This window comes from Tupaia chinensis, unplaced genomic scaffold (assembly GCF_000334495.1).
Source record: "Tupaia chinensis unplaced genomic scaffold, TupChi_1.0 Scaffold143591_1, whole genome shotgun sequence".
NCBI lineage: Eukaryota > Metazoa > Chordata > Mammalia > Scandentia > Tupaiidae > Tupaia > Tupaia belangeri.
In genome coordinates this window covers 581,501-603,132 of record NW_006203437.1, presented here as the reverse complement: position 1 = coordinate 603,132, position 21,632 = coordinate 581,501, and the positions used below count along the sequence as shown (strand labels likewise).

General features: G+C 56.2%; 1 protein-coding gene across 1 annotated transcript in view; it reads left to right on the top strand.

The window, feature by feature from the left end:
• Window positions 1–5,130: 5,130 nt before the first annotated feature.
• TMEM144 (transmembrane protein 144) overlaps window positions 5,131–21,632 on the top strand; it is a 20,969-nt gene continuing 4,467 nt past the window's right edge. The window contains exons 1-11 of the mRNA XM_027766568.1: window positions 5,131–5,168; window positions 5,862–6,034; window positions 7,141–7,302; window positions 7,926–8,048; window positions 9,883–9,982; window positions 11,012–11,092; window positions 11,348–11,429; window positions 13,796–13,863; window positions 14,326–14,444; window positions 19,485–19,604; window positions 20,542–20,639. Of these exons, the coding sequence (XP_027622369.1) occupies window positions 7,194–7,302; window positions 7,926–8,048; window positions 9,883–9,982; window positions 11,012–11,092; window positions 11,348–11,429; window positions 13,796–13,863; window positions 14,326–14,444; window positions 19,485–19,604; window positions 20,542–20,639 (900 nt within the window). The 5' untranslated portion in view covers window positions 5,131–5,168; window positions 5,862–6,034; window positions 7,141–7,193. The remainder of the gene's footprint in view (window positions 5,169–5,861; window positions 6,035–7,140; window positions 7,303–7,925; window positions 8,049–9,882; window positions 9,983–11,011; window positions 11,093–11,347; window positions 11,430–13,795; window positions 13,864–14,325; window positions 14,445–19,484; window positions 19,605–20,541; window positions 20,640–21,632) is intronic.

Genomic DNA, 21,632 nt, shown 5'->3' with positions numbered 1-21,632 from the left:
AAATAAAGCTGTGTTTGCAAGATGTCCTAACACACGACTGGCAACTGGGCAGTGCTCGTGTGTCCAGACTAGAGTACGCAGATAGCCAACGTGACGTGTTTTTGAAATGAATATTTTCAAAGGTGTTATTTCACTTTCAAGTAGTTCAATGCGCGTGCATATTAGAATAATTGGCATGTGTTTCATAGTTCCAGCACCTAATTATTCATAGGGTGGGCACCCAGGAAAGGTGAGCTAGGTACCTTAGAGGCTTCCCTGAGGGTCCTCTAAAAGCCGGACTCCGGACTCCGGAGAGCTAAGCTTCTGCTCCTGAGGTGGAAGGCGAAGGCCCACACCCTCGCCACCCTGCCTCCAGGCTGCACAGAGAGGAGGAACTGACAGACCAGCCGGCCCTCGGTCATCCTGAGCTTTGACAGCTCATCAGCCATGTTTTCTGTCTTCACAGAAGAGAGAAGATTGGGTAAAGCCGTCTCAATACTTAGATTCCTTACAGAAAAGGAAGTAGCGCCGAGCTGCCAATGACCGTCTACCCTCACCTGAAGGGCAGTGTGAGCTGCCAATGACCGTCTACCCTCACCTGAAGGGCAGTGTGAGCTGCAGGTGCTCCGTCTACCCTCACCTGAAGCGCAGTGTGTGTAGATGAGCCTCAGCAGACACCCCAGGGAGCCAGGCCTGCTACGCAGATTACCTCTGGCACATTCGGATCGCACGGGGGGCGGGGGGTAGATACACCTCAAAGGTGCAGGAGGTGGGGAAGGCCGACTGGCGTTCATGTGTATCTGGTGGCTGAGAGGCCACGGTACCCCAACCCGGATCCAGACTGGGATGGCCTTCTGAGAAGTTGTTGGGGTGTGAAACTGTACACGTGGCTTATGGATGGAGAGACTCGTTCAGAAAAGCCAGACTGGCCATCCCACATGCCGACCCAGCCACTCGGGGCCACCTCGCAGGGAGGCGGCCTAGCGCGACTAGCCAGCCCGAGGCCTTCCGGGTCCCGGGCCTCAGCCCCGGCGGCCCCCCTGGAGAGGTCAGAGATGGCGGTGTGAGAAGGCCCATGCGGATGGCAGGTGGGGGCCGGGCCGCCGGCCAGGGGACACTGCTGCAGGGCCCGGGGGGCCACCCAACAGGCCTCGGCAGGCACAGGCCCCAGCAGCCACAGGCCCCAGCAGCATAGTCACTGACCCCCCGCTGAACTGCAGTATTTCACTTATTCAATGGTATTGTCACTTGTTATCAGATGCTTGGGGTGTTGTTTTGTTTTCATTTATTTAGACATTTTAGTTGTTTGTGGTGACAGAAAACATAAGACCCAACTCAAGCTTTTGCAAGAAGACATTTTGCTGGTTATCGTCATGAGAACATCCAGTGGGAAACAGTTCCTCTGTCATCGTCATGAGGACGCCCAGCGGGCATGGTTCAGTCATGTCTGCCTGTCCCTCTGAGATCGTCACGAGGGTGCCCAGTGGGCACAGTTCGGCCATGTCTGACTGTTCTCTGTGGTGCTCTTGGCTCTGCCCTTGCCTGAGGGCTGGCTATCCCTCATCCTCATGGCAAACTTCCTCCTGGTCACAAGGTGGCTGCGTGAAGCAACGGAGGCTGCCTGTTCTCCCATGTCTGCCCAAAGAATGTGAACAACCCACAACCTCCAGTCAAGGTTCCGGAGCTCTGTGCAGAGGGTGGTCACGATAGAGTGGCACCTAGGTCTGCACCCGGGACGCACGCTCACCACCGAGCCAGGACCCGTGGTCGGTGCTGTCGAGTGTCCCTGTAGGTCCTCACCCGGGACGCACACTCACCGCCGAGCCGGGATCCTTGGTCGGTGCTGTCGAGTGTCCCTGTAAGGTCCTCACCCGGGACGCACGCTCACCACCGAGCTGGGAACCGCGCTGAGTGCTGTCGAGTGTCCCGGAGCTGGCTGTGGGGTCCGTCCTCACAAGTCCTTACTCCCAGTGGCCCCACAGTGAACGGCTATGTGGCATCGGGAGGCAAACCTATGCACCCGCACGAGTCAGGGGGAGGCCACTGTCTGCTGCTCTCACAAGACCCTGAGGCCATGGGAGACAGGACTTAGCTCTGCGTCTCCAGGCTGGCCTCCAATCAGGTCTAACAGCCCCTGCACACATGCCTGAATAAGGGAATACGGGTCTCCTGAAAACGTGTCTGTGGTCAGCCGTTCCTGCTACTCTCCAGGTGTCGGTCGCAGCGGTGCTCCCACGATGCTGTGGTTCGGTCCTACCTGGCACGGTTACAGTTTTGATCCTCGCCTCCCGGATCTCTCGCTTGATTTCGGTACATTGCTGATTATTTTTAGAACTGCCATTAACATAGACTTCAATTGCTGTCCTGTTTTTCTCTTGCACTGTGAAGTGGTTGCCATGGAAACAGAATCCCGTGGGCTCTCCAGCGTCACATCAAGGCAGTTCGATGAGAGGGACGACGTCCCACCTCCTGCCTGCGTTAGTCCGGAGGTCTCTTCTCTGAAAACACACGCAAGCAGCTGCCAGGGCAGGCGTGCTCCGAGGCGTGGGCCTGGCAGCCCGTGCGAGCCGAGCACGGTGCCGAGCACAGATGTGGTCCCGAGGGCAGTCACTGGCCACGTCTCCCCTCCATGGGCCTTTCCGGAACCAGAGCACGTGGCAGAGTGCCCTGAGACCTCTGAGGGTAACGGTTAACCTACGGACATGGTCTGGAAGAAGCCGGATGGGCAAGTGCCAGTGGCAAAGGGAAAGGAGAGGCTCAGAGCCACCACGTCCCCACCACGGTGACGGCACAGGAGCACCAGAGGGAGGGCGTGCTCAACCCCAGCACAGCGAGGCCGCAGCCAAGGAGCAGCCAGGCCGCAGGGGCCACTGTCACTGCGGAGACATCAGGAGGCGGACAGATTCTGGCTAAACCGGCCTGAGCAGGTTCTGGCTGGAGGCAGGCCTTGGGAGCAAACAGCCCTGATCTGCGTCCCCCCCACGGGCGGGAGAGGAGGCAGTGGACTAGTGACAGGTGGCTGCAGTGGCTGTGGGCCGAGCCTAACCCCAAGGAGAAAGCACAGGCAGGCGTCGCCGTGGGAGAGCGAGCCCCTGCGACGTCCCCTTTGGAAACCACAGGCCCAACCGTGGGACACGGGGCCGCTGACTCGCGGCGGGAAGCAGTGCAGTTTGGGCACGAGGAGCGTGAGTGGCCTCATTACATGCACGGGCTGGGGGCCCTCCCACCCCCTTCCTGTATTACAACTGGAAGAGGGAGAGGAGCCGCGACGCAGATGCCCCAGGCAGGGCCGCGATTTAAGTAACCGTATGCCAGACCACGGTATGCTGGATTCATACGGTCCTAGAGTAAAAGCTTGCTTGGATTAAAAAAGTGAGAAGTGGGACCAGCAGATGGCATAATGGCTGTATCGCTGGACTCCCACGTGGCCGACCGTGCTTTGGACCCGGGCCTGGAAGCGTGAAACTCATGCCAGGTGCGTGGACATGTGCACCCAAAATCCCCAGAGGAAAATGGAGGAGAAGGGATTGCGGCATGGCCATGCCCCCAGGGGAGAGAGTGCACTTGCTTTCTGTCTCTCTGTCTCTGTCTCTTTAGCAAGCACACACGTCCCATAGCAAAAATCTCTCGGGAACCAGCAGTTAGCATAATGGCTATGTCGCTGGACTCCCACGTGGTCAACTGCGGTTCGTGTCCCAGACCCGGTGGCTTAGAACTCACGCCGGGCGCATGTGCATGCATGCCCAAGATCCCGAGAGGAGAATGGAGAAGGGATTGCAGCGTGACCATTCCCCTTGGGGGCTGATTTCTCGCTTTCTGTCTCTCTGTCTCTGTCTGGCTGGCGAGCGCACGCGCCCTATAGCAAAAACCTCTCAAAAAAAAAAAATCTCTCTAAAATCAGTAGAAACTTCTCTGCCATTCATCCATCCAGAATCACAGATAAAAGCAGGTGCTGATTCACCAGAAGAAAACAGTATTTCTCCCCAAACACTCCGAAGCCATCGACGCCCAATAACCCAAATTCTCGGCTGCGATTAGTGTGCTCTTACTGAGAAATTCTGTTCTCTGAGGCTCAAGACTCTGAAGCAGTGCTGTTAGAAATTACTCCGGTAGAAAGGAACCGTCCCTTGTTTGCCCCTGAACACTTGTTTTTTTTAGGATTTTTTTTTCTGTGAGGTCGGGCACTCACCAGAGAGACAGAGAGAGAGAGTGAAAACCGTCCCCTTGGGGAATGGCCGTGCCACAATCCCTCCTCCTCCCTCTCCTCCCAGATATGGACGCATGCATGTGCGCCCAGCAAGAGTTTCAAGCCACCAGGTCCAGGACTCAAACCACAGTGGACCACATGGGAGTTCAATGCCTTAACCACCACGCCACCTGCTGGCCTTGACCATCTTCACAAATGCCTGTATTGCAAAAGTTTCATTTTCCTTGGCAGACTCGTCTCTGCTGTGTTTGTGTGGTGACAGCTCGCCCCCACACCACGAGAATGCTCACAGCCGTGGGGGAGGTCAGATGAAGGGGAACCGAGGCCTCCCACCAGCCATCTTGCCTGCTATGTGAGTGAGCCACTGTGGCTGCAAATCCCTGAGAACTGGCCACCTCTGCAGACAGCGAGAGTCTCACCCCCTACTCACTGCACCTGTGGGAGACCCTAAGTGAGAACCCCTACCCAAGCAGGTCCAAGTTCTTGATCCACCAAAACCGAGGGAGAATAAATGTTCAGTGCTCTTTGAAGTCATTGCACTTGGGTAGCTGTATTTGTTACACAGCAATGGCTGACTAATACATAATCTGTGATGGAAATACTTCAGAGGCTCCCACCGGGTCCAGGAGTCAAACCACAGTCGACCATGTAGGAGTCCAGCGGTATAACCATAATGCCATGTGCTGGTTTTTGAAGCCACTCCCTGGGCCTAGGCCATCAAAGCCCCAGAGATACTCAGCACTGCTAGGTACACATGGCAGCACACGGGCGTGGCTGCACTTGACAGCCACAGACTAGGTACACGGCAGCACACGGGCGCGGCTGCACTTGACAGCCACGGACTAGGTACATGGCAGCACACGGGCGCGGCTACCCTTGACAGCAACGGACTCCAGTGAGAGCTGTGACGTCACAAGAGGTGTCAGTGACAACAGCAGTTCAGGGGAATGTCTTGACACCAGCTGGGAAAATTCAGCCCAAGGTAATTGCTCACAGTTGGTTGAAGTTCCTCAGACTTTAGTTTTACCCAGGAACAGACAAAAGAAGCTAGCTCAGGGGTCAGTGGCCAGCACCTCCTGAACTACAGGAAGCCACGCTGGCTTGGGGCTGATTGACAGGACTAGAGATCCCCTCCCAGGCCAGGGACCCCATCAGCACAGCAGCTAGGGAAGGCCCCCGTTCACCCGCTCTGCCCTCTGCCTTCCGTCCTCTGCCCTCCCGGGAGCCAAGGCGGGACAGGCGACAGGCGGCTGGTCACGGGGCAGCAGCCGGCCCCTCCCGCCCAGGAAGCGCAGCAGGGAGGTGCAGGGCCAGCAGGCTGGACGCCCGTGCAGAGGAGGAAGCACCGGAGCCAGCCGCAGTGAGTAGGGGACAGGAGCGATTGTCTCGTGGGTTTGCATAGACAGGCTCCCGGTTAAAAAGGAAAACCAAGGATCATGATAACTGCCTTCATGAGCTGTTTATTTGAGCCAAGGGACCTGCAGGAGATTTGAGGAAATTAGCATGAAACTAAAAATGAAATCTTAGTTGAAATAGAAAAAGCAATATTGGTTAGAATACACAAAGTACTAATTTAAAAGGTCTGTGTAGAAGTTTAAATTACTAGATAAATATTTACTAATAAATGAAACAGAAGTACCAAAGTGAAAACGAATGGATATCGTTTCATTACCAGTGGGCACTTCAATGTGCAGATGGCGTCTGCTGCCCCTTAAACGTAGTCTAAGACTTGTCCGCAGGTTGGTGCTGGAAGAATGTGCGCTGTCTGCTGTGCTGCCGCTCTCCCACAGAAGCACAACCCACGTAGGGAAGGCAGACTTGGCGCCAGCAGGTGGCGTGGGGATTCAGGTGAGAACATGGCTTGGTGCAGCGAGGGGAGCGTCAGGAGACCGTGGGCAGCACAAGGCGCTGACCCGCTGCCAGGCCCGCCTTGCTGGCCGACACCGTGTGTCCCCAACACTCCAATCCTGCCCTCGGAAGACACTGGAAGCACCTTCTCTCTGCCAGTTGCTTGGGAAATCCTAAAGATACAGAGATCCCAGAAGTGCTTAGACTTAGCAGACTGTGGGTATCCCTCTATGAAGAGACGTGCCCTGGCCTCCAGGGGCCACTAGGTGGCAGCCAGCGGCCTGAGCCAGCCCCTGAGCAAGTCAGGTATCTGCTCGCAGGTGCGTTCTGTGGGCATCCTAACAGCCGAGCAGTCGGAAAGCGGCTCGGTATGCCCGTGCCCGACAGCATCTAGTAAGAGTCACATCTAGGTGGGGGAAGAAAGTAGGTTTCAAGCTTTGAAGACAAGTTGTTTGCTTGTTTTCTTTTTAAGAACTATTTATTTTTAATTTTATTTATTAATTTACTTATTTTAGGGATCAGCAGTTAGCATAATGGCTATGTCACTGAACTCCCATGTAGCCAACCACGGTTCAAGTCCCAGAACCAGTGGTTTATGCCCAAGATCCCAAGAGGAGAATGGAGGAGAAGGGACTGCGGCGTGCCATCCCCCCCAGGGGTGATTTCTCGCTTTCTATCTCTCTGTCTCTCTCTGTCACACGCCCTGTAGCAAAAACCTCTCCTAAAAAGAAAAAAAAATTTTTTACTTATTTTATTTTGACCAGAGAGAGAGACACAGAGAGAGACAAGTGAAAAGGAAAACCACCAGGTCCAGGACTCGAACCATGATCGGCCATATGGGAATGTCCAGCACCTTAACGACCACGCCACCTGCTAGTCTCCAGTTGTTGTTTTTTTTTTTAATAAAACATATTTGTTGATAGAAGAAGTGGGAAGTCAGTCGATGAACAAGGAATGTGAATAGAACACAGACTGTTAATGCCCTAACCACCTGCAAGAGGGAATCTTGACTACTTTTGAAAGACCCAAAAAGTAGCACTTATTAAACACTGTGTGTTTAGAGTCACGGTTCTCAACTGCTTCTTTTGTATGTTTTTTCATCTCAGACACCCCTGAGAAGTGAACCAGGAGCAGGGCCCGGGGCAGGGTGGGAAGAGCCATGAGCAGTAACAGCAGCAACCTGGCCGTGGGCTACGCGGCCTCCTGTGTGGCCATCCTCCTGTTCGGCTCAAACTTCATCCCCCTGAAAAAATATGACACCGGTGATGGTAACAGCATTCTCTTCCTTCATCTTCAATGTTTTTAAAGGCAAAGTTCTTTTTTTTTTTTGGCCTTTTAAAAATAAATGTTGTTGACCCTGGTGCCTAATGCATAGATCTGCGAGGCTACATCTCAGGTCTGATATGTCTGCTGGTCACGGGCTTGTTACACTCCAGCAGGGAGGCCTGTGTGTGCCCGTCAGTGACTTAATTTTGAGCCCAGAGGCAGCCCTAATGATGTCAAGGTTTAAGTCACTGTGGCCCTACTCAGATCCTAATGCCACTATTTTGGTGAGGGTGGTGCTGAGCCAGGTGTCGGAGTGGAAGTTCAGGCTCTTTGGGAGAGCTCCTGACTTGGCTGTGAGTAGAAGCACGCCACGCACAAGCATGCATGGTGCACAGGCTTGGGGCTGAACAGCCCGGGTTAAATCCCAGCTCCGCAGACTCCTGGTTCTTCAGGTCTGTTTTCTCTCTCTCTAAACTGGGGTTCGTTGTGATGCAGAATGGCTGTACGAGTGGAAGGTGCCCTGTGCCTGACACGTGGGCATCCAGGAAGTTGGGGCCATTTCCATAAGGGGATCGCCCCAGTTCCCCGTGTCCGTGGAGCCACTAACCCGAGGCCTTCCCGGCAGGCATGTTTCTGCAGTGGGTGCTGTGTGCGGCCGTGTGGCTGGTGGGCCTGCTCGTCAACCTGCTCCTGCACTGCCCCAAGTTCTGGCCCTTCGCGATGCTCGGGGGCTGCATTTGGGCCACAGGTAATGTGTGATGACTCCTTCTTTCACCTTAATGCTGTGATCAAGTAACTCCCACTCCCAGTCAGAGAGAACTAGCACGACAGCAATTCTGAGTAACCCTGCTCGGTGACACAGAAGTTAACCAGCTTGTCCTCCCTCAGATGCTCAGTAAATATGTTTGGCTCATTTCCTGTCTTACTCCTCTTGGGGATTTATTTCTAAGTTCCTGGTAGAAAATGTTTCGATCTCTTCACGTATAACTCATATTATTCATGTGTCCTGTCCTTTCTTTCTCCAACATGTCTTTCAGAAAATATCACATCATAATCTCTATTAATTTTTTAGGGTTTATCCCTGAAGGTAGGCAAACAGAGTCATGTTGTCATTTCAGATGTGCTAATTAAATGAAAATCAAACTAAGCCAAAATATCTCTGCTGCTGTGTCAACACCTAATTATACGATGGGAATTTGTACCTTACTGGAAGAGTCAGGGTGTTTCCCTTCTGTTCCAAATACATCCCAGCAGAGCCCTTTCTCTTTATCAAAAGAATTCTAAATATCAAGGCTCTTTAGAAAGAATTGTGTTCAGAACAAAATTTAAGATATAAAACATGTCTTGGTTACCTGCTTCGACGGCATCTCTCTGGAGTGAATGACCGAGTGACGTTTACGAGTTGGAGGACAAAAGTGTTGACCTCAGCGTCCACCGGTGTTTACGTTGTTACACCTCTCTTACGGCCCCGAGGGACAGAGGGCCAGCGTGGGCCTCCAGCCTTGGTCTCCACACCCACCATAGTGCTTAGCTTCACCCAGCAGGTGCCACTGGCCATCAGTGGGGACACTGCAGTGCGGCCATGCAGGTCACAGCGCCCGGTAGGATGGTGGCAGCAAGGAAGGGCAGAGCTGGTGCTGCTACGAGGTTTGGCTGTGGGCGCTGAGTCGTAGGGCGCTGACCTCCCCAGTGGAGGACACCCAGAGCGACTCCTGCAACGGGGAGCACCCCTCCATCTAAGCAGTAGGTCCAGCCAGGCTGCAGCTCTGCTGGGCGTGGGGCCCCTCGTGGGCAGCCACGACCGTGGAGGTGGGTTGAGTGTGCTCCGGGAAAGTTCCCCAGGGCCATGTAACCACAGACGGGGAGACCAGGACGGGCAGCCAAAGAGGAGGAGGAGGAGAGGGCCGTGGAGACCGAAGAGGAAACCTCAGCAGACCGGTAGAAGAAGGGTTTAGCTCCGTAAAGCCATGGGACAGCCCTGGGTGCTGGCAGGAGCACCCGCCGCGGAGGCAGGATCCAGGACGCGGCCGCGAGCGTGGGCTTCTGCCCGCGTGGGCCCGGACTCAAGTCTAAGAAGGGAGTCCCACGGCTTTGTCACCATCTGGGAAGGGCCGTAGGACAGACACCTGCTGAGGATGAACACCTGTGCAGTCCGGCACTGTTGACAGATATTTCGACAGAATTTTCCCCTCAGCCTCCTCCTTTCAGGATCATATCATAAACGCAAAGCCGAAACAAAAGTGATTATCTTAAAAACTGAGAGACACTTCTTTACTAAATCTGTCCAAATCCAATGAGCTTCAGTTGCAGTTAGAATAAAAACTAATTCAAGGGACCGGCAGGTGGCATGGTGGTCAGGGTGCTGGGTTCCCACGTGGCTGACCATGACTCAGTCCCGGACCTGCCAGCTTGCTCTCGCCCTTTCCCTCTCTCTCTCTCTGTCTCTGTCTGGCCAAATTAAACAACAACAATAATAATAATAAATCGGATTAAATAAAGAAATTTTTAATAAAACTTAATTCAATATAGAAATGCGTTTTCAGTGTTGGAAATGACACTTTTTTCCTGTTTTATGTCTGCAGGAAACATCGCGGTTGTCCCAATTATCAAAACCATTGGTTTGGGCCTCGGGATCTTAATCTGGGGATCATTTAATGCCTTAACTGGCTGGGCAAGCTCCAGGTACTACATCGGAGTACTTTGGTTCAGACTTCCCACACCTGCCCCACGGACGGGCTATCACAGCTCAGACTCCCACACCTGCCCCACGGAGGACGGGGCTATCACAGCTCAGACTCCCACACCTGCCCCACGGACGGGCTATCACAGCTCAGACTCCCACACCTGCCCCACGGAGGACGGGGTTATCACAGCTCAGACTCCCACACCTGCCCCACGGAGGACGGGGTTATCACAGCTCAGACTCCCACACCTGCCCCACGGAGGACGGGGCTGAGGGTGGGGTTTGGTGAACATAGCACCTGGCTTTTCTTCCCGCAGAGATTCCAGCTGGCAAAGCATGCACGTAGAACTTGCCACGTTTTATTACTACGGTCCTAGATTCCCCACAGTGCAGATCAGTGGGCAGAGGGTTCGTGCCACAGTTCGTAAGGACATGGTTCTGAATGCCATAACCCCACATGTTAAATACTGAAAGATCAAAATCCTGAACATATAATTCTGAGGAAAAAATAGTGAAAAAAGTTCTTTAAATGACATTTACTTACATTTGCAAAGGGGAGTTATTAGAAAAACAGAAGAACAGGACACCTCGCAGGCAGCTGCGCACAGTGAGGCAGCAGCAGCCACGCGTTCTGCAAGCGCGAGGCCTCACCCTCCAGCAGCCACGCAGGTGGGGCCCCCGAAAAAGCAGAGATGGAGGAGTGTCCCACTGTGGCTGGGTGGGGCGTGCCAGCGTTAGAGTGCGGTCATCCAGAACGCCGTGACGGACGGCTGTCAAGACGAGATCGGCCAAAGCCTGCGATGGGCCACCACCACCCGTGTAGTCGCCCGAAGAGCCGAGACCAGCAGAGGTTTATCTTTCACAAATGCAGATGTGAGAAATGACAGGAAAAGTCACCTCTTCATTTCCCGAGGCCACCTCAGCTCTCGCGAACACAGAACACGGAGCAGACAGCCTCCCGCCGTGCACCGCCCCGGAGCCACAGCGACAGGCCCCGGCGACTCATGGATGTCCCTCTGCGTTTGCAGGTTTGGCTGGTTTGGGATGGAGGCAGAAGAAGTCTCCAGCCCGCTGCTGAATTACATCAGAGCAGGGCTGGCAGTCGTGAGGTAAGGGCCAGCTGCCGGTGAGGACCGAGCAACGCCCCCACACTTACAGGGGAGCACACCGGAGCTGGCTCTGATGGGGCGCTCAGTTCAGCCGTCAGCCTGTGCGGGTGACACGCCAGGACGGGGAGCGGCGGGTGGGAAGGGCGGCTGGTGAAGCGCAGCGTTAGGTCTGATGCTTCAAGCTGTGCTTTCTCCTGCCTGGCCGCTCGTCACCTAGCAATATAACAAACGCCCCTAAAATGTGCTCGCTTACAGTGCGTTCCTATTTTTGTTCATCAAAAGTGAAATACCGAGTACGGCGTGTTCCGCGGACACCACGCCGTTGATGTCCAAGCCCGTGAGTACCGCGTGGGCAATAACCTGACCAGGACTCGGGGCCCAGCCTGGCGGCAGACACGCAGTGCGGAGCTCAGGGAGGGGTTCTGCCGAAACGGCGCAGCCTTTGTCACGGCTAGCCCTAGGTCTGCGCGGCCACCCATGCATCCTCGGCCCAGCTGCTCGGCAGGCATAGAGACGCCCACTCTGCTCACAGCGGGCTCCGCAGGAACGTGACCACAGCCCGTATTCTGGAAGGAAGTGAGGCTTCTAGGATTTGGGGGGCCCTGCACATGGAGGAGGGATGTGAGAGTCACTTGGGGAGGAGTCAGGTCTGGGAGCGGCTGGGCGGGGTAGACCAGTGGGAGGCGGTGGCAGGCCAGTGAGGTCCTGGAGGAGGGGGACTTGAGTCTTGCTGGACTCGCCCTTGCTGCCAGCCTTCCAGCTCAAGGTAGGGACGGACCTGAGTGAAACCTGACTGACAGCAACGAAGTCAAAGACGGTTTCTTACCCCCTACGAAAGCAGCAGGAGTGAGCCAAACGCTTGCCTTTACCTGCAGGGGTGCGTTCCAGGACCCCCAGTGGACGCCTGTGCTGGCTGGTCCCCACCCCTCCACACACAGTCCTTAAATAAGGGTTTGGGGTGTGTTCGGCTTGCCATCCACGTTAGGCCACTAGTATTAGGTTTCTGAGGACTGGAAAGTCAGCCACAGGTCCTGGACTGCGCAGCGGTCATGCCTCTGCCCCCACGTGTGAGGGTCAGCCATGTAATGTGCTCTTACATCTGCAGCTCAGCTGCTGCTACGTGCCTACCCGGCGGGCGGGTCATGTACAGAGTGTGGACAGGGGAGGTTCATGTCCCGGGCAGGAAGGCGCAGGCTGCAAGATTTTTTTTTTTTTTTTTTGGAGAGGTTTTTGCTATAGGGCGCGTGCGCTCGCAAGACAGACAGAGAGAGACAGACAGAAAGCGAAAAATTACCCCCCAGAGGGGATGGCCACGCCATAACCCCTTCTCCTCCGTTCTCCTCTCGGGATCTTGGGCATGCACGCACACACGCTCAGCGTGTGTTTTAAGCCATCGGGTCCAGGACGTGAACTGCCGTCGACTACATGGGAGTCCAGCGACATAGCCATTACGCTAACTGCTGGTCCCAAGCTACAAGATTTGATTACGCTACCTAGAATAGTGCACGATTTGAAACTAAGACGTGTTTATTTCTAGAATTTTCCATGTAGCATTTGAGCCACAGTTGACTGCAGGTAACTAAGACTGTAGAAATTAAAACTGTGGTGGAAGAGCAGGGGGAGACGTACAATCAGTAGGAGAATTTGAATTTCCTCATATTTTGCTGACTTGGAATATAGTATAATCTTGAAATGTGGCTGGAAATGCTTAATTAACTACTTTGGTAAAAAAATAAAAGTGAATAGGGAAAATGCCTGCTGGTCTGGGCCTTCCATAGTAGGAGAGTCTGCAGTCTCCTTGGTGTGGATCTCTGTACAAATCCTGAGGTTACTGAAATATGCAAGTGCAGGCCAGCAGGTGGCCTGATGGCCGAGGCGCTGGACCCCCATAACCAACCACAACCTGAGTCCTGGACCCAGAGGCTTGAAGCTCACTGCAGGCACATGTGCATGCATGGTCAAACTCCCGAGAGAAAGGGGAGCAGCAGGTGTAGTGTTTACATTGCTAGACTACCATATAGCCGACCGTGGTTCAAGTCCTGGGCCCAGAGGCTTGAAACTCATGCCAGGCATGTGTACCCATATGCCCAAAATCTCAAGAAGAGAATGGAGAAGAAGGGATTGTGGTGTGACCATCCCTTCGGGGGTTGATTTCTTGCTTTCAGTCTCTCTGTCTCTATCTCTCCAGCAAGTGCACACACCCTATAGCAAAGATTTCTCCCTCCCCCCCCCAAAAAAAAAACTCCCAAGAGGAGACTGGAGGAGAAAGGATGGAAAGGATGGTGGCATGGCCACACACACACACACACATACACACACACACACACACACACACACACCCCGTGGTGTTTTCTTGCTTTCTTTCTCTCCAGTGAGCTCACACACCCTATAGCAAAAATCTCTCGCGGGGTGGGGGTGGGGTAAACATATGCAAATGAAACACTGACGTTTCATAGCAACGACTTTTGTTAGAGCTAATGGCTATTTCACCATAGCCATATATTAAACTGTGAAAATCCTAAGTGGAGACTGACCAGCTGCCAACCCATTCCGGAAAAGGAAAAGAGTGAGAAGCCGTAAGTCAGAGACCCTGACGCAGAGGCCACGGGCCCCATGTGAGGTGTGTTTGGGAGAACCTTCTGTCACAGTGCGATTGTCAACTGAGTGCGCCTTTATTTTGCTTTGTGCCAATGTTTCCCACAGGTGGTCAGCCAAACTCAAGACCCCTGCTCCTGGGTGGACAGGCTCCCCACGGCCCACCGCCGCCCAGTGTAAGGAGCTCGCTTGCTGTAGGCCGCCAGTCCCGTGCTTGCTATAGCGAGGGTCCCGGAGTGGGGGCGCTCACCTGAGCTCAGGAAGGACACGGGAAATCATAGCGTTTAGACGAGAAGCGAAGGCGTCATGTCAGCCCGCAAGTACCTGCAACTCCTTAGAGCTGGCTTCCGTGTCCCTCCACCCCCGCAGAGGCAGCCACACCGTCACCTGGGCGATGACAGCTGGTGGTGATCATCACCGTAGTAGCTTCGTAACCGGGCTGCCACCCCGCCCTCACACCGGGCTCCCCAGGGCAGTTCCTTGACCCCCAGGCCCGGTACTTGAGACAGAGCGATGGTCCCCACGTGACTGCTCTGGCCCGCGTTCCGAAGTGTCCCTCAGTTATGACCCCTTTTCTGTGTTTGCTGTCAACATTGCCTTGGGCCACGATTCACGGTGGCCTACTACTCATTTTCAAGGGGCTGCAGTCTCGCCGTGGCATCTGGAATACTCTATGGGTCTACGTTCGTGCCAGTCATATACATCAAGGACCACAGCAGACGGAACGACAGCATGTACGCTGGGGCGAGCGAGTACGGTGAGAGCTCAGGGACTGTCTGTGAGCGTGGAGGTGTGTGGTGATGGAGATGGGACTGTCTGAGCGTGGACACGTGGTGGTGATGGAGGTGGGACTGTCTGTGTGGACACGAGGTGGTGATGGAGGTGGGACTGTCTGTGTGGACACGAGGTGGTGATGGAGGTGGGACTGTCTGTGTGGACACGAGGTGGTGATGGAGGTGGGACTGTCTGTGTGGACACGAGGTGGTGATGGAGGTGGGACTGTCTGTGTGGACACGAGGTGGTGATGGAGGTGGGACTGTCTGTGTGGACACGAGGTGGTGATGGAGGTGGGACTGTCTGTGTGGACACGAGGTGGTGATGGAGGTGGGACTGTCTGTGTGGACACGAGGTGGTGATGGAGGTGGGACTGTCTGTGTGGACACGAGGTGGTGATGGAGGTGGGACTGTCTGTGTGGACACGAGGTGGTGATGGAGGTGGGACTGTCTGTGTGGACACGAGGTGGTGATGGAGGTGGGACTGTCTGTGTGGACACGAGGTGGTGATGGAGGTGGGACTGTCTGTGTGGACACGAGGTGGTGATGGAGGTGGGACTGTCTGTGTGGACACGAGGTGGTGATGGAGGTGGGACTGTCTGTGTGGACACGAGGTGGTGATGGAGGTGGGACTGTCTGTGTGGACACGAGGTGGTGATGGAGGTGGGACTGTCTGTGTGGACACGAGGTGGTGATGGAGGTGGGACTGTCTGTGTGGACACGAGGTGGTGATGGAGGTGGGACTGTCTGTGTGGACACGAGGTGGTGATGGAGGTGGGACTGTCTGTGTGGACACGAGGTGGTGATGGAGGTGGGACTGTCTGTGTGGACACGAGGTGGTGATGGAGGTGGGACTGTCTGTGTGGACACGAGGTGGTGATGGAGGTGGGACTGTCTGTGTGGACACGAGGTGGTGATGGAGGTGGGACTGTCTGTGTGGACACGAGGTGGTGATGGAGGTGGGACTGTCTGTGTGGACACGAGGTGGTGATGGAGGTGGGACTGTCTGTGTGGACACGAGGTGGTGATGGAGGTGGGACTGTCTGTGTGGACACGAGGTGGTGATGGAGGTGGGACTGTCTGTGTGGACACGAGGTGGTGATGGAGGTGGGACTGTCTGTGTGGACACGAGGTGGTGATGGAGGTGGGACTGTCTGTGTGGACACGAGGTGGTGATGGAGGTGGGACTGTCTGTGTGGACACGAGGTGGTGATGGAGGTGGGACTGTCTGTGTGGACACGAGGTGGTGATGGAGGTGGGACTGTCTGTGTGGACACGAGGTGGTGATGGAGGTGGGACTGTCTGTGTGGACACGAGGTGGTGATGGAGGTGGGACTGTCTGTGTGGACACGAGGTGGTGATGGAGGTGGGACTGTCTGTGTGGACACGAGGTGGTGATGGAGGTGGGACTGTCTGTGTGGACACGAGGTGGTGATGGAGGTGGGACTGTCTGTGTGGACACGAGGTGGTGATGGAGGTGGGACTGTCTGTGTGGACACGAGGTGGTGATGGAGGTGGGACTGTCTGTGTGGACACGAGGTGGTGATGGAGGTGGGACTGTCTGTGTGGACACGAGGTGGTGATGGAGGTGGGACTGTCTGTGTGGACACGAGGTGGTGATGGAGGTGGGACTGTCTGTGTGGACACGAGGTGGTGATGGAGGTGGGACTGTCTGTGTGGACACGAGGTGGTGATGGAGGTGGGACTGTCTGTGTGGACACGAGGTGGTGATGGAGGTGGGACTGTCTGTGTGGACACGAGGTGGTGATGGAGGTGGGACTGTCTGTGTGGACACGAGGTGGTGATGGAGGTGGGACTGTCTGTGTGGACACGAGGTGGTGATGGAGGTGGGACTGTCTGTGTGGACACGAGGTGGTGATGGAGGTGGGACTGTCTGTGTGGACACGAGGTGGTGATGGAGGTGGGACTGTCTGTGTGGACACGAGGTGGTGATGGAGGTGGGACTGTCTGTGTGGACACGAGGTGGTGATGGAGGTGGGACTGTCTGTGTGGACACGAGGTGGTGATGGAGGTGGGACTGTCTGTGTGGACACGAGGTGGTGATGGAGGTGGGACTGTCTGTGTGGACACGAGGTGGTGATGGAGGTGGGACTGTCTGTGTGGACACGAGGTGGTGATGGAGGTGGGACTGTCTGTGTGGACACGAGGTGGTGATGGAGGTGGGACTGTCTGTGTGGACACGAGGTGGTGATGGAGGTGGGACTGTCTGTGTGGACACGAGGTGGTGATGGAGGTGGGACTGTCTGTGTGGACACGAGGTGGTGATGGAGGTGGGACTGTCTGTGTGGACACGAGGTGGTGATGGAGGTGGGACTGTCTGTGTGGACACGAGGTGGTGATGGAGGTGGGACTGTCTGTGTGGACACGAGGTGGTGATGGAGGTGGGACTGTCTGTGTGGACACGAGGTGGTGATGGAGGTGGGACTGTCTGTGTGGACACGAGGTGGTGATGGAGGTGGGACTGTCTGTGTGGACACGAGGTGGTGATGGAGGTGGGACTGTCTGTGTGGACACGAGGTGGTGATGGAGGTGGGACTGTCTGTGTGGACACGAGGTGGTGATGGAGGTGGGACTGTCTGTGTGGACACGAGGTGGTGATGGAGGTGGGACTGTCTGTGTGGACACGAGGTGGTGATGGAGGTGGGACTGTCTGTGTGGACACGAGGTGGTGATGGAGGTGGGACTGTCTGTGTGGACACGAGGTGGTGATGGAGGTGGGACTGTCTGTGTGGACACGAGGTGGTGATGGAGGTGGGACTGTCTGTGTGGACACGAGGTGGTGATGGAGGTGGGACTGTCTGTGTGGACACGAGGTGGTGATGGAGGTGGGACTGTCTGTGTGGACACGAGGTGGTGATGGAGGTGGGACTGTCTGTGTGGACACGAGGTGGTGATGGAGGTGGGACTGTCTGTGTGGACACGAGGTGGTGATGGAGGTGGGACTGTCTGTGTGGACACGAGGTGGTGATGGAGGTGGGACTGTCTGTGTGGACGCGAGGTGGTAATGGAGGTGGGACCGTCTGAGTGTGGACACGTGGTGGTGATGGAGGTGGGACTGTCTGAGTGTGGACGCGAGGTGGTGATGGAGGTGGGACTTTCTGTGAGTGTGGACGCGAGGTGGTGATGGAGGTGAGACTGTGAGCGTGGACACGTGGTTGTGATTGGAGGTGCACCTGTGACCTTTCTCGTTGTGAGGCATGAGTGTGAAAGGCTTTGAGACTTAACGGAATAACGGAGGTTGTCTGTGAGCTTACAAATACTAGCAGCCTTAGTCCTCATTTCAACTAGCTGGATCCTTTATTTTTTTAATTTTGCCAGAAGGCTCACAATTAGAGAACACTCCAGACAGTGAGGGGAAGTAGAACACTCTCCATGGGCATGGTCATGCTGCCATCCCTTCTCCATTTCTGCTTTTGTGGTTTGGGGCACACACGCACACATGCCGGGCGTGAGTTTCAAGCCGCCAGGTCTAGGACCCGAACCGTGGTCTACGAGGTGGGAAGACCTTAACCACCACACCACCTGCTGGTGTTCCTTCCCCTTTGTGCTTAGTCCCGGGCAGCGCGCCAACCTTCGGCTTGTTCTTCTGTTAAGATTTTATAGCAGCCCTCTCCTATGTGTCTGGGTAAACGCCGGGTAAACACCGGGTAACAGAGAGGACGCAGGATGAGAGGAACGGCGGCGGCCGGGCACATCTGACCCGCACCACCTCTGATTCTGGAAACGGCGTGCAGTCGGCGCTCAGGCTCCCGGTGGCCGCGAGGAGCGGCAGACCCGCCCGCTCGGGGGACACCGATGAAAACCGCCACTTGTGCGGGAGCCCGGCTGTGCTTGGCACCGGGACGCCACCTCCAGTGCCCGGCAGGCTCGGCCCACACGGGAAGAACGAGCTCGCGGAGGGCTTCGTGGGGCAATTCGGAGTCTGGGGAACGCACTTCCCTCCAGCTTCTTCAGAAATAACTGGGGCTTGCTTTTATTTCACGGCTTAGCAAGCGTGTGTGTGGGATGCTCTGCTCTAAGCGCTTCGATGCAGTCACCCCTCAAATGCCACTATTACCCGCATCTACGGTTGAGGAAACGAACACCCGCCTGGTGAGCGCGGAGCGAGGACTCGCAACCGGGCGCTTGTGCCTTTGGTCCCCACGTTGCACGGGCTCTGTGGGGTCCGTGTCCCTCAAGCTTCCCCATACGTGGCCAGTTCTCTGTCAGCGTGTTCAGGGACAGACGCCGAGCCTGTGGACACTCCCTGCCGGGAGCCCGCTCCGCCCACCGGGGTGCTGGGCTCTCTCAGACGAGCACCAGCGGCCCTCAGCCCGGCGTCGGCTCAGAGGGAACAGTGCAGCAGAGCCACCTGGGCGGCCGCTCCCCGGAGGCCTCCTGTTTGGCTGTCGTCTGCGGCAGAGGTGCTGGCCCCCCGATGCCCGGACACAGAGGTGGCGTGCCTGCCCCACCACGGTCTCCCTGAGCATTTACTACCCTTACTGTAGTAAGTTTATCTCTTCTATGAGAAAGCGAGACAGAGACAGAGACACAGACACAGGCACCTAGGGGGTCTCCGGGCCACGGCCCTCACAGGCTCGCCAGCCAGGGCACGGACACAGACCCCGCCCCATGTGTGTGGGGAGGCCCTGGACGTGAACCCAGGCCATCCCGTGTGGACTCAGCACCATGGGGCCACATGTGACTGCCACCACCCTGCTCCTGAGCACTGAGGCTCACGGGGGAGGCGTGGACTTGTCACGTGACGCTCATCGCTTCTCGTTCCACGTCCCGCCATGACCACGGCAGTGGGCCTTCTGGAGGCTCTTGCACGGGTTCTTCACTACCTAATGGTCCCGGTGTCAGTAGTTGGTTAGAATTCCGCATGACGGTGTGGGGACCAGGACGGTGGGCACCTGCGTGGTCTTTCCTGTCGGGGTGCATCGGTGGGTGTGTTCTCTGAACCCACGGCGCGGCGGCTGGGCCGGTCGGGGCGCCCTCCCAGACTACCCTGTGCTTGCAGACCTAGACTACGTCTTCGCGCACGTCAGCGGCATCTTCCTCACAAGCACGATCTACTTCCTGGCCTACTGTGCTGCCATGAGAAACAGCCCCAAGCTGTACCCCGAAGCCGTGCTGCCAGGTAGGGGCGCTCCGCTGCACTGACAGCTGTTCCCGCCCCTTTCTGCACCTTGTAGTCTGGGCGCCAAGCCAACCTGTGCATGTCCACGAGGGGCTTTGGAAAGTTTACGGAAAACAGAATTAAAGTATAGGTCTATTGCGGTACAAACTATTTCTAAATCCACGCATAGCCTTTCCACGGTACATCGTCCCCGCCGGCCTTCCTAGGCCCTCGTGTGGGTGTCACATGTCGGTCCCCCAGTTGCTTTGTCACAACTCACCACATCTTAATCCTTACCAGCCATGACACCGGGTAGGAAAGGCTGGTCGTTATTGGGAAAACAGTTTGGCCAAAAAGTAAGGAAACTCTAAGAGTTCGACGCACGGGCTTCGGGCCTTAGTCCATCAGGCACTGGTAAGTAGACAGACAGAAAGCTTCATCTGTACTTGGTGGTTTGCCACTGTCCAACTTGTAACACAGACCACACGTGAAAATCCAGGATAAAACAAAGCCTAAAGTCGCACCTACATTCTCGGAGCCGGCCGATGGCACCGCGTGCCAGCTTACAGAAAACGGGAGGGTGCCCACTGAAGGCCCTGCCCCGCCGGCCCGGCCCAGCCGTGTGTGCACTTAGACAGCAGGCGTGCTATAGCGTGACGGGTCCCACGCCCTCCCTGCGTCTGGTTTGGGTGAGTGGGGTACGCAGACAACCTTCGACCCCGCGACTTTCCCGGGCCCGCCGCCGTCCAGCTCGACGGCCGCGCTGAGAACGTGTCACTGGAGTGAAAGCACTGCGTCAGCCGCAGCGTCGAGAGTGGCCGGACACCCGGTGACGTGACCGTGAAACACGGACAGCGATGTCCACGGCAGGGCCCTGAAACAGACCACGGAGGCTGACGTGCGCCTTGCATGGGAGCCTCCCGGAGGACCGAGGCCGGCTGCGTGCTGTGTGTTTCAGGGTTCCTGTCAGGGGTGCTCTGGGCTGTCGCCACCTGCTGCTGGTTCGTCGCCAATCACTCGCTGAGCGCCGTGGTCAGTTTCCCGATCATCACCACGGTGAGTAGCTGAATCACTTCCCACATCCGCCTCACCTTCCCGAAGCTCCCGGGAGGCCTGAACACGCCCCGCGCTTGGCTTTAGGCTGTTAGTGGGTGCAGGTGGCAGGGGCAGGCTCCAGCTCTGCGTCCTGCCTACCCCTCTGAGCGACACGGAGGGGAGAGGTGACAGGGCCCCCAGCAGGCGAGCCTCCTCGGGCCTCCTGGTTGCTGTCTGGGCAGGACGGGCGTCTGAGGAGGTGGGAACAGGGCTGTGCTGCCGTGGCCACCTGTGTGGCCTCTCCTCCTCACGCTGCTCAAGGCACCTCTACACACGGGGACCATGCGGTCCCACCCTCCAAGACCTGGCACTGCCTTTTCAGTAACGCTGGATTTTCATAAAACCTTTTTCTTTAATGTAAGATTCACACATACCCAACGCCCTGCATCAACACCAAGAACGTGGCCGGCCGTATTTATCAGAGGAACGTGTCTGTGAAGTCCCAGGGTGCCGTGGTCCCTGGTACACATGCTTCCACACTGACGCACCCAGGGGTCCCTGGTACGCATGCTTCCACACTGACACACCCAGGGGTCCCTGGTACGCACACTTCCACACTGACACACCCAGGGGTCCCTGGTACACACCCACTTCCACACTGACATGCCCAGGGGTCCCTGGTACGCACACTTCCATGATGACACACCCAGGGGTCCCTGGTACAATTCCATGCTGACATGCCCAGAGGTCCCTGGTACACACACTTCCACACTGACATGTCCCAAGGGTCCCTGGTACACACACTTCCACGCTGACATGTCCCAGGGGTCCCTGGTACACGCACTTCCACGCTGACATGTCCCAGGGGCCCCTGGTACACACACTTCCACGCGGATATGTCCCAGGGGTCCCTGGTACATGCACTTCCACGCTGACATGTCCCAGGGGCCCCTGGTATACACACTTCCACGCTGATATGTCCCAGGGGTCCCTGGTACCGGCCCTTCCACGCTG